We start from the raw sequence: 13,903 nt of genomic DNA, 5'->3' as shown, positions 1-13,903 counted from the left end.
TTTTCACTCATCCTCATCGTCCGACATGACAAGAGTGTCTGCCTCTGAAAGATTCTCCTCGTGAGTTTTCCAGCAGTCCATACAGTCCGAGGCAGCAATTGTTGTCCCGTGTAACCTTTCCTTGCGTGCCCCCACGACATCCAAAGTGGCATGCGAGCACGAGAACACACGTATCCCCATTTCTTCCTCATCCATGTGGGCAAAGAGAAGGTGCCCATCCAGTAACCACCAAAGAAACGGTCCCCTCTGATATGGTATCGTCCATGGCTGGTGAGATCTTCTGTCAGCCTCATAAGCCCGCCGAAGCACAGCCTTGCACTTGAACACCATGGATTCCCTGAGTTTGCAGGCCACGCATGAACCTTGCGCATGCGGGTCCCCCAGAATCGGTAGTTGTCGTCGAGAGTCGAGCCACTCCTTGATGGTCATGCCATCCAACGTCTGGACTGTTTCACGATGCAGGACGCCCTCATACGGATCGCAGATGACCCTGAGCTTGCACGTGTTGCTGTCATCGTGAAGGCTGGTCACGATCTGGCATGTAACATCCACAATATTGTACGACGCCAAAAGCTGTAGGCAGTACTGTGGCACAATTTCCAGACTGTCTTGATCCAAACTGTCGGGATCCAAGGTTGATGGTGTCGCAATGTGCACGTGTAGATTTGTGCGCTTGTGCATCCAGCGCCGGGGGTCGCACGGCGCGAGAAAGTCCCGCTGCTCTCGGAACTGTATGGCGGCAACGGGTATGCCAAAGCTGATGCAGATGCGTCGGATGTCTTGCTCGAGCTGCCGCTTCGCCTTGACGGTGATGCCCCATCTCTGCAGGCTCTTCATGTGCATGATGGGAGCTGGGAGTCCTAGCCTCCAATGCTCGTGCAGGTTGACCGCGCTGCCAAGAACTTGGCTGTCGCCATCATCACATGGACCGCACATTGTCGCTGTGAGGATGGATTGTCGTGATGTGGTGCCGAGTAAATTGATGGGATCGCTGCCAGTGTCGCGTTGCAACCCATCAACACAGAAAAGGATGGAAAAGTGCTCCATGATCTCATCTTATCCTTCCAACATGACCGATGCTCGGAGAGCTTGCTTATTGCTTGTTCCGTTCCCGATGGCGATCCCACGTGTCGGGCAGAGCATGCCAGTCGAATCAAGCTTTGTACCAAGACGCCATTGGAATTCGGCATCGACTACCATTGCGCGCGCACTGCCGTCACGGACCGACCTTCCTTTTTCCGCCAGTGCTGTGGTCTAAGCTTGTTTAGTTCAGTTTCGCTGATAATGTAGATAATATAGATAACAGAAATCATCGTCCGAGTCTCGAGATGCTACTCGCCATGATCGTTGGAATGCTGATTTGTGAGCACGGCTCGATACAACCCGCGAGACATTGATCACTGCGTAATTGATTTCTTGGGCGGACTTATCCTGGCAGTTGAGGAGTCATGACATACGACCCCGTTGACATTGTATGAATCGTCTACGATACGTATACATACGAATTGCCGTCTCGTTCCAGATACTCCTTCTCCATCAAGCTGCGCGGGAATCAGTATACCTCGTCCACAATACAGTCTTCGGGTCAAAACATACCTCTCAATCTCCTTCTTGATCTGCGCCGGCTCAACACTCCCTCGCTTCCGCGTCATGGTGATCACCTCGGCCTGCAGCTCAGGATGTGTCATCTTCTTGCGGCTCTTCATGATGCGCACAATGGCCGCCTGTGTCTCGAAGCGTCGGTCCTGTGCCACGCGCTCGTGTGTGGCCTTGTTCTCCTCCTTGGTCTCCTTTTGCTGGATCTGGTTGATCTTGATGCGGATCCTCGGGTCGGTGAATGCCTTGTTGAATGTGAATGTATCTGTCGGGTTGACATCCCGACCCTGCGGGTGTTTCCTCAGCACGCGAACCTTGCCGCACGCCAGGGACTGCAGTGTCCGGTCGAGGTCTGAGCCGGACAGACCGCTACCCTTTTGCATCTGCTCATACGTCAAAGCACCGTCGGCCGCGACAGGGTTGAACAGCAGCAGGATGACAGCTTGATACGCCGAGACCATCAATTCTTTTTTCCCGCCCTTGGGGAATTTGGCAGCCAATGTGCAATGGGCAAGGGAATGCTTCCAATTCAGCTTGCGTCCACTGTGCTTGTTTTCGTAGAATTTGATGAAGCGTTCTGTTTGCGTGGCGACTTCATCCGGCAGCGAGAGCTGGACATCCGGATAAGATGGCCAGGCGGCAGAGGACAACACCATGACGGATAGGTCGATCGGGGACTGGCGCTCCTCGTTGTGGCTGCAGTAGCTCTTGAAAGAGTCCATTTCGTCCTTGGCCAGCTCCTGGTCTTTGAACATCTGCTCCAGATTGTGCGTAAAGTTGGCGCCGCACTCACTGCGCAGCTTGGTGAGCATGCTACGCTCAGCGTCTTGGCTTGCGCTGCGGCCCATGAGCAACCGCCTGGCGAGGTCCTTTTTGTAGAACGCCTCAAATGTGTCCTTGCCCTCGATGAAGCGAAAGAGCTCCAAAGCTTGATCAAGCTGGCGGTCCAGCTCGGCGTCTTCGTCCGCCGTGCTGGACTGTCCCTCCTTCTGCGCCGTGGCGCGATCTTGCTGGTCGGACAGCAGAGAGGCAGGGATTGCTTTGAGACCACCCTTGAGGAGCATATCAATGTGCTTGGCCAGCATTTCGCCGACCTTGGAGGTCTTGGTACTCCACATTGCTGCCACGGTGTTACTGTTCATGACCTTTCCAAAAGCTTCTCGCATCCCCCTGAGGAAAATATCGTCGGCGCCAAATGCATCTCGAATCATGACCTCGAGCGAACGACGCAGATCCAACAATCGGACCACCATCTCATCTCCGCGTTCTTTGTCGCCGATAATCTTTGCACCAGTGTCCCCGATGTACGCTTCCCAAGGATCGCGTAGCTTGGTTTGTATGTTTGATAGTCGCAGCATGCCGTACAACCCCTTCATCGACTCAATGTCCTTAGCATCCAGAAGCTTGTCCAACTCTGCCCGGTCGAGCAACTTGTCCGTGAAGTCATCGATCAGTATGGTGTGTGCCGCGTCCATCAGCTGCTTCTCCGTGACCGAGTCGATGTTGTACAGCAAGCAGCGGTAGTGCTCTTTGCGCAGCAAGTCCTCGCAGGCCTTGATGTACGCCTCGAGCTTCGCCGTGCCGTATCGTTGGCCGAACTCGGTGAAGTACGGGCTCGACTTTTGTAGGAACAACGGCTCAAAGTGTTTCGTGTAGACACCCAAGATGTACAGCATGCGCATCGAGTCTCGCAACAACGAACCATCAAACTGCCTGCTCCGACGATCGTCGTCGATGATTTGACACATGGCATTGACGAGCCGCCTACCAGGCGACGTCTCCGTTGCGAACGCCATTTTTCTAAAATGGTGGATCGTCATGTCGTTGATGCTCGATAGTTTCTGTCTGTTGGCCAGTAAATAGGTGCGGTCGACAAAGCTGAAGAGGGACCGGATCAGCGTCATCTGCGTGTTCCATTGCTTCCACTCTTCCACCAGACTCTTGGCCGTCTCGAGATCAGAGTTGCTGCCCTCGGTGTTGACCCTTTGTAGCACCATCTTGCTGATGTGCGTGTCCATCCGCGTCTTGAGTACCTTGGTGACCTCTTCCGCATCGCCGCGTCGACAAAGATCCTCGACTTCCCGGTAGAGCCTCTCGTAGGGCACTGGCGGCTTCTCGCCCACAAAGACCGCCTGCAGCGTCTTGTCAATGTCGCCAAGTGCCCTTGTGTAGTACTCCTCCACCCCAGCTTTGGCCTTCCCCGAGCTCGCCGGTTTGAGATTTTTGATGGTCAACCGTTTAATGCCTTTGTAAGGCTCGAAAGCCTGCTCATGCCCCTGATTGGCCATTTTCATAGGCCGCGTGCCGGGCTGCGTGGTCGCCATCGGGGTGGCAGTGTGCTTGGGGCGTTTGCTCGTGGACGCTGGGGAGGAGTCGACGCGTGGGCGGCGGCGAGGAGAGGTGGGCGCTGGTGCCGGTTGCATGGGCACAGGCTGCGGTCGGATGAAAGTTTGCGACAGAAAGGATTGCTATCGCAGTATAGCTCGATGTCAAGGATCGTCACGTTTGGCGGCCAAGGTGTTTGTGGTGGGGTGCTAGCGATGGAGACCGCCAAGGTCGCGGCGATGAACACGGTAGGCTATGATTGGAATTAAACGAGGACTGGCATGGAAAGAGAAAGACGTGTGCGCAGATAGACGACACGATGCAATGCGAGACAAGAATGTGAGGTTACAGCTGCGTTTGAGGACGATGAGGAAGATGGATGACGACGTCCATGGGCCAGCAGCTCGGCTTCCTTAGCAGTACCTCCCCGATAAGTCCCAAATGTGGAGGTGGCGATAACGGCGTTTGCGCGACCGACGCGTGAAGTCGCGTAAAGTCCGACAGATTGTGGATCATTATTCTTTTAGGTACTATATTTACATTCACCCTATCCTTATTAACTTGTACAGATATCATGATCAACTTATTCTTTCAAGTTGGTGACGGACACTCATGCGTATGCCGCCCAGCCTAGCTTCAGTTAGCATCGCGACAACACCATCTCACACAAGGTACTTACCAGAATACAACACCGCCAAATTGCCCTCGTCCATCGCTTGATTGATCAAGTCATTGACCGTTGCCGTCACGCTGAGCGTCGTGCTCAGCTTCTTCCGGACAACCTCGAGCGCACGGTCAGCCTCGGTGGGCTCGTTGACATCGCCACCTGCTTTCCCCCTCTTTCTATCGTCAGTCTCACTGGGCTGCGTCTCATCGACCGAGGCGTCTTCGTTGTGCCTCGATTTCTGCAACTTGGCCAGACGCAAAGGCGAGATGGTCCAAGTGTAGAGTGGATCGTACCGCAGCACGTCCAGAATGGTCATGATGGAGTACTGCTCTTCGCGCAGTGCGTCCAGCGTAAACTCGCAACATCTTCGGAAAACGCCCTCGGTCTTGGTAATACCCATGCCATCCACAATATCACGCGTGAGACGGAATGGCACCATTTCGGGCACAGGTAAGATTCGACCTGCCTCGAATGCCACACCGAGATCAATATGCACCACTTCACCGCTTTTGGTGTCGAGAAGAATGTTGTGGCCGTGTCGGTCACCGAGACCCAAAATGTGGCCTAGCATGGAGATGGCAGCAGTTGTCCGCGTGTACGCCAAGCGTTTGGCGAACCAGTCGTCTGGGTCCAAGAAGTGTTCCATGAAGAAGTATCGCATGACGGGATGAAACCTATCCGTCACCTTACGATATGCCGCGATCCGGGTTTCGGTCCGGCTGCCCTGGACCCCATAGATCTCTCTGCGGCACTGGTTTCCTTTGTAATCCTTGGGATAGTAGCGCTCATGGGCTGGCATGAGAAATTCGTGCAAAGGAATAGTGTTGGGCACGAACTCAATGAGGCCAGAAGACGCCGTCAGCGGCAGCACTTTGTATGTTCTGACCTGCAGGTTCCGCTGTTGCGTGGCTCTGTGCAGTTTCAGGAGCGACGACACGGCAGCAAAGACCTGCTCCATGATTGCGTCCTGCCGAAGGTCATCGTGACCACCCTTGACAAGCTGCTTGTACCGCACGCCGTTGGTACCCACAGCTGTGATGATTTTGGGCGCGCTCACACCAGAGGCTATGGTCATCTGTGGCTCCAACTTGGCAATGATGGGGACGTTCGAATAGTCCATGGTCGGGGAGAGCTCCATGTGCATGGTAGGCGGCGGGATGTGGTACTTGTTGAGTGCGTTGATGAGGTTTTGCGCGGCAGGGGAATCTTTGAGGTTGATCTTGGCCCCAGGCTTGTACTTTGTTGCGTTCTTGTCCATCGCGAGCAGATGATAGTACTTGCTTGTCTTATCAATGGCCAGCCAAACCCTTGCGGCGGATTCATTCGTCCCTATACGTTGCGCGACTCTCTCGTTCGCTTTCCACCTCTGCATGGCAACCTCGTCCTTTGTGTTGGTTTTCACTTTTGTCCCTGACCAGACCTGGTACATGCCGTGGTACGGGTGGTCTATACAAATCCTGTACACGAGGTCCGACAGCAGCTTCTGGAACATTGAGTCCGTACTCTGGAGGCGCGATGATAGCTGGTTCATCAATGCTGCGAATTTCCTCGTGGGCACCTGTTCAAGGAACTTCGAGACAGCTTTGTTGGTCTTGTCTTCCGCAGATCGCTCGAGCCACAGCGCGATGAAGCGAAGCGCGTCGTTGTTGTGCTCATCAGAAGCCATGAGAGACAGCAAATAGTTCTCGAGACTCAACCGCACGAATTCACTCCGGGTCTGCTCGACGCGGCGCAGTTCTTGTTCATCCAGGTTGAGCCATTGCTTCTCCTTCGACAAGACGTGATTGTAACGAGTTTTCAACTGGCTGTCCCGAGTGCTGCTTACAAGAGATTGAAGTCCGGCTACTTCGTCGCTCTTTGCCTGCCTCAAGCTTTGGAGTCTCGCAAGGTCCTCTAAGCCCGCTGGGTCCTGCAACTGGCCATCGCAGAACAATGCGAATTGATGATAGACGGTGCCGGCACTGGGACCGTCCGTCAAACCTTTGAGCTCCTTGAGAGCTGGCTCAAGGTAACTTTTCTGTATGTCTCCGGGTTTCTCTAGTCGAGCTACTGAAACATGATGCCCAATCTTGGACAAGAGATCTGACCGGCTGACGGTAACGCTCTGTGACTTGAGCGACGCGTCTTGATCAATGCCTTGCAGCATGCGGATCGATGTGCTCATCTCACCATGGTCCCACAATGAGTTGGCAACCTCCATCTTGATTGCCGCGTCCACCTGTAGGCCTTGCTCGGCGCAAATGGGGATCAGGCTCATGAGTGTGGTCGCGACATTGGTTGACTCCTGCTTTGCGCGGTAATCTCGGTATATGCTGGCAGACACAAGCAAGGACTTTACTTGCATCGCTCTGAAATCTGCCACGCTGATCTTCGCGTTCTGTAAGAGGTTTGTGTGCTGGCTCATCATGCTCATAGTCGTGCCACGGCACGACAGGATTTGGCTGACGTCTTCATACAGCCCGGACTTCATCCACTCGCGGCGATCCTGGAACTTTCGCAGCATGAAATCAAATTCAGCCGAATCCGATACGTTCATCACATCATCCAGCTCTGTCAGAACGGCAAGCGCTGACAAGTGCTTCCGTATGTGTGCAGCTCGAGCCCCTGAGGTCGCCAACGCTCGCATTGTTCGCTCAAAGCCTTCGTAGATGGTGGAACGAACTACTTGAGGACCTATGGCTTGAGACATGGCCTGGTACGCTTTGTACACCACCACCGCAGAGTGGTCGCTCTGGGTTGGCGCCGGCAAGTTCCATGATTCAAGTCGCTGTGCTGTCGTGAAGGTATTCCTAAGAGACGATGGGGCAGCACCGGACGATTGCAAAGTTTGCAGCACGGAGTGAGAAAGACCAGCCAGTCCCAGGGTGTTCAAGGCGTTGACGATATGCTGTGCATCATCATTGGCCATCGCGTCACGCTGTCGCAAATGTGTATCGTACTGAGCACCACGGAATGCCAGGCTTTTGGTGCCTTCGTTCTCATACTCGACGCGCGACAACACCTTGGCCAGACTTGGCTCCTCGGGCAGACCGTAGTAAGCATCCGGGTCATCAATATTTTCGAAGATTGTCAGTAAGGTGTCGTTTATGCCGGTATTCTGAGCCGCAGCCGCTGAAGATCTCCGAGAGGCGCGACCTGTGTCGGGTGGGATGGACTCGATAAGCAAGAGGGCAGACTTGTACATGCCACAAGCGCATGCCGTCGAGGCTGCTTGGGTAAGGTCAACGTCCAACCAGTACGAGCGATCAGCCATGGACGACTCTTTGGGGTACGGCTGGGTCCGGAGGTACAATATTGAGTTCAGAAGCAGTGTCTGGTTCGGAATCGCGTCAGGATGGTGGGCACTGAGCCATTGCCTCATAGAACCGCTGAAAGCCTTCCGAACAGCCTGTTGTTGGTCAAGTTGCAGATACAGCACAAGGTGCAGAAGGAATTGGAAAGCCTCCTCTGCAAATCCTTTGACGGCCGAGAATATTGGAATCAGATTGGGCAGCAAGATCGAGTTTGTGGCGGACTGACACAGGTAGACTGAAAGATCCTGCGCCCAGGTTGGCGAAGCGATATCTTGAGTCCAAATCAGCTCGTTGCGAGGATCCTGTGTTTTCTTTATCTCAGATGGAGGGCTTCGGTAGTTGCCCCATTGAGATGCCAGAAAAAGGGGCTCGCGGAGACACATTTGGCATGCAACTAACAGAGACTCGTCCTCTTGCTGAATGGCCTGCGAGATGGTGTTTCGTAGCGCAGCTTCGGCGAGGCCCGCTGTTGCAGACACTGCACTGGAAGCAAGCTGCTGAAGGAGGGTCAATATTCCCATTTCTGAGCTTTCCAGCTCGTTGGACAGACGCCGATACTCCGTCAGCCGGGTCTCACGGATGACATCGAGCGGAATGTTGCCAGAAGCTGAGAACGACCGGCCAACAGCTCGGCCAGCCCACGCTAAGTAGGGGTCGCTCAGCGCACTGGCCTGAGAGCTTTTCCATACCGGGGTCGAAAGAGCGATCGCCTCTTCGTCAGTGTCGATCACATCACGGTTCCTCTGAGTTGGGAAAACAAAGTCGTTAGACAGAATGGCAATGGCTGATCGTCTCGATGCCTCATTCAACAATTGGCTGGCGCTTCTTCCGTCTCTCAAAATCTCGAGCAGAAGCTTGCTCTCTGACGTGCCTTTCTCAGCATTCCCAGACGATCGAATGGAAGCAGCTGCGCTGGTAATTGCATAGAACCCTTTGCGCTGGTCAGAACCGTCGAATGCGTTGGACTCGTATTTGGCAAGATACTCGGCGAACCAGGAATGAAAAGCTTTTGCCCTACTCATTGTGGCTTTAAACTGTTCTTCCTGAGTGGTGCTCGCTTGGCTCGACTCAAGAAAGACCCTGAGAGAAGCCAGGGTTGACAACGCATAGCCTGCGAGGAAGGAGGGAACGAGTCTGAGATAGGCAGAACCCTCGGACAGAAGGTACTGGCTTACACCGAGAGCATCATCGGCGCATTCCGAGTCAACTAGAAAAGCACGCATAGAGCTCAACAGCATCTCGATGACATAAGAGTCCAATGCAACTGGCCCGGCCAGACAAACCAAAATGCGCACCTTGCGGATAACGGAACACGCATGCAGAGAGCCGAGTGCCGGATGCACGGTGTTCAAGAGTTTGCGTGAGACAGAGAGCACCAAGGGAGGTGTCCAAATCTCCCGAAAGTCAAAGATTGTGCTCTCACACAGACGCTGTATCTCAAACGGCAAGAAACGAGCCCTGAAGGTGGGCTGTTGATTCGGCGGCAGCGATGCGCTCGAATGCGACAGACTCTTGATTTTCGCCATGATCTTCCCAGCATAAGCGAAATCTTCGTGTTTCAGAAACGTCTTTTCGATAAGGTTGTCCTGGTCAATGACGTCGATGAACAAGGCGACAATGTCAGCAAAGCTCTCATAACGAGCCTCGGCCATGCCCTTTTTGCCAATTGCCCGCTCGATAAGACCTTCGCCTAGACCCTGATCATCGCCGCCGGATGAATCGCCGTAGATCATACTGTAAGCCAATGCCGTATGAAAATTGCTTTTGACCAGATCTGCTTCAGATTTACGCACATGACGAGCGAGCTCTTTGCTCATGTCAACTTGTCCTCGCATGATCATGAGTCCAAGGGCTTCTCCTTGAGCATCACAAAGAAGCTCGGAAAGACTAGAGTATCCGAAGATATCGTAAGGAATGTCCTCGATCAGCTCGCTGTCAAGCCACGTGTACAGCAATTGGCGGGAAAACAGGCGAAATAGCTCAGCCGGGGAGGCCAAGTCTAAGTGTTGCGCTATATCTCGGAGACAGATGCCGGCATGTTTTAGTGAACTTGTGATTTTGCCTGGTATCTCGAAGATATGATATGTGCATCTGCGAAGCAGAGTTGGCCAGCGGCATGCTAGCCTTGACAGGACTTGAAGGCGGAAAGCTATGCCAGCAACGTTTTGAGAGTTTGAAGGCAGGTTGTTCAGAACATCGATGAAAATCTCGTCGTGCAGCTTCAGGATGTACAGGCCGAAAACGTCGGCTATGTGATCTGCGATGAAGCATTTGGCCTCAAGAGGAGCGTTCGCCAGTATGTACAGGAGGGACGTTCTGCAAGACTCAAGGCCTGCATTGGTAGCGTAGTCTGGCTCTGCTCGTAGCAAGGTCAGGAGTAGGCCAACCATGGAGATGTAACCCGCGGGAGAGAAGCCGTTCATCCTCAGGGACACAACCACAAAATGATTGTACATGTCGCCAATGCTTTGCCTGAGATCGCCCGAGCTTTGGAGCCAAATATCGTGGCAGCCGTCAATGACATCAATGCAGGTACTCAGTGCCACTTCTGAGCTCTGGTACTCTAGCCTTGCAACAATGTCGCCTAAGCGATGAACCACGTCGCGTGCCGTGTCCGCGCCGAGGGTGAGATTGGATCGGAATGCCTCCAGAATGAAGTTGGATGACATGAGCAGCTCCTCATCAGAAGCGACGAGGAGCGTGTCAACCAGACCATCAGGCAGCACGCCTATTTGACCTTCATCATTCTCAACAATGTTCAGTAGCTGTAACCGGTACTTCGTATCAATGTAATAGCATGCCGAGTCCAGTCGGAGCTCTTCAATACGTCTCGGAACGACGCATTGAGTTGACGCGTCTGCGGTGCCGCTGTCTTGAGATTCGAATTCCTCATCAACTTCCATCAGATCTACATTGGGCATAGATTTGTCGGTGGCCTGGCGCTTGTACAGAAGCTCATAGATCTTCGCAAGTAGATTCAGCAGACCACGGTGATGGACATAGTAATTGGAAATAGTCTCGCTTTTCAACGTTGGAATGCAAGGTCTGACAAGACGAAGAGTGGCCTCGATGAAAACCTGGGGTTCGATGGATTCCAGCGCAACGTTGAGGCTCTTCTCGGCGAGACCAAGGACGGTCGAACCGACTGTAGCTGACTGGGTCGAATTAAGATCCGAGATTTGTGGGAGAAGTGCTGAGCCGACAATAACGGCAGCAAACAAACTCTGGAACTTTTCCAAAGAGATCTGGACGCCTCCATCACTAGCTTTCTTTGTCCAGGCCGTGCACAGCTCGTTCAAGTCTTCCAAGCGTGGGGTAAGTAGCTCTAGCACAAGCTTTCTTGAAGGATAGAAGCTTCCCGTCTCCGAACGTTGGGCTTGTTCGGCCGGCACAATGGTGGCTTCGTCCTTCGCCTGGGTCTCTCCCTCGTCGAGCAACAAGAGATACCTAATGAAAGGAGTCACGCTTTGCTGCGCCATCCACGTCTCACTCAGACGACCACCAACAGAGGCAAGCGGATGTCCAAAGGACACCGGACCTTCGCCGCAGCAAGCGCGCAACAGGTTCACGAACTGCCCAGTTTGGGAGTGAAGCGAGTGAGAAGATGCGTACCCAAGCTCACCGGGATTCCATCTCAGGAAGACCCATCGTATGATGTGGCCACTGGTTGCTTGGCTCGCGCTTGGGAGGCGAATGTTGCGCACGTGGAAAAGTTGCAGCATCAACGCCAACGACGCATCTGACAGCACAGCGGGACCACTGACGTCGGCAGTGGTAACGATGTGGTTGATGTGTTCAGATATTTCGTGATATGGAAGAAAATTGCCAGTCAAGATCGTTGAAAGAACAACACAGGCAGCGCGGCTAGTGGGAGGCAGGCTGACCAGTCTCACAGCCATATGCCAAACGTAACGCCAGGTCGCTTGCTGGTCTTGGACAACCTTCCGTCGAATTCCGCAGCTAGCGCATGCCACGAGGGCCCACGAAGCTATGATTGCATCTTTGTCTGTTCCAAGTATGAGAAGTTCTTCGAGCAGATCAGTGATTTCCGGGTCCGCGAGGCTCCCAGAACCCACCACGAACGGGATGACTTGAAGTGCCGTACGACGGATACCAATGTCTCTGGAGCGAAGTTGAGAGCGCAGCCGGCTGGTCTGCACGCTGGTCTTCGGCCTTTTCCGTGGTTTTTCGTCGTCGTCCGAGTCGCGCGTGGGACCCGCATGCTGTCTCTTAGACAGCAGCGACTCCAAAGTAGCCAAGTTTTGGACCAGGGCCCAATAACTCTCGCCCTCAACGTTGTGTGGACGAAGACCAAACAACGAATTCTGGAGATGACTGACCGCCAGATCAGACACGGAGAATGTAATGTCTTGCATTTGAAGACGAAACGTCTCCCCTCTTTTTGAATACTCCCGCCAGAGTGGTTGCGCCAATTCTTCCAGCATAACGGGAAATGCAGCATCCTCTTGACGCAAGGCTATGTATTCTAGGTGATGTTGAACCAGGAATATTGACCTGAGAATTTCGTTTCTCAGTGAACGGATCAGCTCATCCTGAGACACCTTTTCGGCACGCCACCAAAAGCTCATAAGCGGAACCAAATCGTGCACGAGCGAGATGGCCTCCTCGAAAGCCTCGGTCTGGTAGACTGGGAACACCGTGTTGATGATCGAAAAGCAAGTGCTCTGAAGAGTGCCGAGACTGAACGACTTGGCGTTGAGGGTACGCACAGTAAGCTCAACAACTTCCTGGGAACGCCGCATCACAGGGGCGTTGCCAACTTTGAGCAAGTCGAGGAGTGCTTCGAAGGTGCTTCTCAGTCGGCCCATTGCGTCATTTTCGCCCTGACTAGAAAGCTTCTGGCTTTGCGTCGAGGCAGTGGACTTTCCGCTCATGCGCATAGTGCCTGTCCCTGGGGCGGGCGAGGCTCTGTTCGACACATTGGACTGATGCTCAGGTAGGTAATATGAAGCGAGTCCAAGTACAAGATCCACACAGGAGTCCCAGTATATGCCATCTTCCTTCCGCACAAGAAGTTCGACGCAAGCATTCCGAGAGAGCAGAATGGCCAAGGTCTTGACATAGCCTGAAACCAAGGGCTCGACATAGCCACCATTGGATCGATGTAAGATCTCAGTGATGTGGGCGACGATTGAAAGCACCGACTTGGTGCCGAGCTTGGGTAAACAGCGAGACACGGTCTTCTTGACAGCATCGGCGCACTTCTCTAGCCGCGGACCAGCCTGTGGTGCTTTACTTTTCGTGGCTCCGTAGAACAAATGCTTCTGCTCCAAAACGAAATTGAAGAAGGTTTCAAGAATGTCACGATATCCTCGATCTTTGATTGGGTCGCTAATGAGACGTCCATCAGCTCCGCTAATATCAAACTTGCTTGGTCGCTTACAGATTGGCTGATCGGTTTTGGGGATCCAACATGTACCCAAGATCTGAGCAAAAGTCAGTCACAGTGCAGCTAAGTAATCAATGCAATACGACCTTCAATGGCTTTGACTCTCTTTGTGATACTCGCAGACTTGTCTTTGATGGTGCCTATGTTTGTTAGTTTGGAGACAGCGTCCAGGAAAGGGGCTGCATAAACATACTCGTCAACTCCGACGCTGTTTGGAAAGACATGACGGGCAGAGGCTGTGAGGGTACACTTTTTCTCTAGTCTTTGTACTGAACTGAGTAGCTCGATTCGCTTCAATTGTGAACGCGGCGCCTCAGAATGCTGCTGTTGCTCGCCGCCAGCTCGAATAATATGCTTCGACAGAACAGCGCGACAAATCAAAAGGCATACACGCCATCGCCAGGTAGCATGAAGCTGACTGCATTTGTCACGGCCACAATCCCGACTCAGCGTGACGATAAGTGAAATGGGCGAAGTACAGATCACGTCAAACGCGTCTTACTCATAGTTTGTCACGGTCCTACCGATGTGGGCTATAAGTTGCTTGTTGAGCTGCAGCACCCAGCTGGAACAGTGGCGGCGCGGTAGCGATGGAACCTGCCTTGAGTGAAG

At 53.4% G+C, this 13,903-nt stretch overlaps 3 protein-coding genes across 3 annotated transcripts; all 3 read right to left on the bottom strand.

Moving 5' to 3' along the window:
- Positions 1-3: 3 nt before the first annotated feature.
- Positions 4-936, bottom strand: F5Z01DRAFT_637053 (uncharacterized protein; the record flags this gene model as incomplete). Its single annotated transcript, XM_046262252.1, has 1 exon — positions 4-936. The coding sequence occupies one exon, from the start codon at positions 934-936 to the stop codon at positions 4-6; it is 933 nt and encodes a 310-aa protein (XP_046117762.1).
- Positions 937-1,483: 547 nt separating this feature from the next.
- Positions 1,484-4,019, bottom strand: F5Z01DRAFT_681787 (ubiquitin ligase subunit CulD; the record flags this gene model as incomplete). Its single annotated transcript, XM_046265721.1, has 2 exons — positions 1,484-1,541; positions 1,597-4,019. 2 exons carry the CDS (start codon positions 4,017-4,019, stop codon positions 1,484-1,486), a joined length of 2,481 nt encoding a protein of 826 aa, XP_046117761.1.
- Positions 4,020-4,369: 350 nt separating this feature from the next.
- On the bottom strand, positions 4,370-13,884 carry F5Z01DRAFT_656806 (uncharacterized protein). The gene is made up of 5 exons (XM_046263605.1): positions 13,485-13,884; positions 13,378-13,431; positions 13,286-13,328; positions 4,601-13,233; positions 4,370-4,551 (listed from the first exon to the last, which is right to left on the bottom strand). The coding sequence occupies exons 1-5, from the start codon at positions 13,513-13,515 to the stop codon at positions 4,532-4,534; spliced, it is 8,781 nt and encodes a 2,926-aa protein (XP_046117760.1). The 5' UTR covers positions 13,516-13,884; the 3' UTR covers positions 4,370-4,531.
- Between the last annotated feature and the right edge of the window lie 19 nt (positions 13,885-13,903).

Source organism: Emericellopsis atlantica (genome assembly GCF_019669845.1).
Source record: "Emericellopsis atlantica unplaced genomic scaffold F5Z01scaffold_15, whole genome shotgun sequence".
Classification (NCBI taxonomy): Eukaryota; Fungi; Ascomycota; class Sordariomycetes; order Hypocreales; family Bionectriaceae; genus Emericellopsis; species Emericellopsis atlantica.
This window is presented reverse-complemented; position numbering and strand designations above follow the sequence as displayed.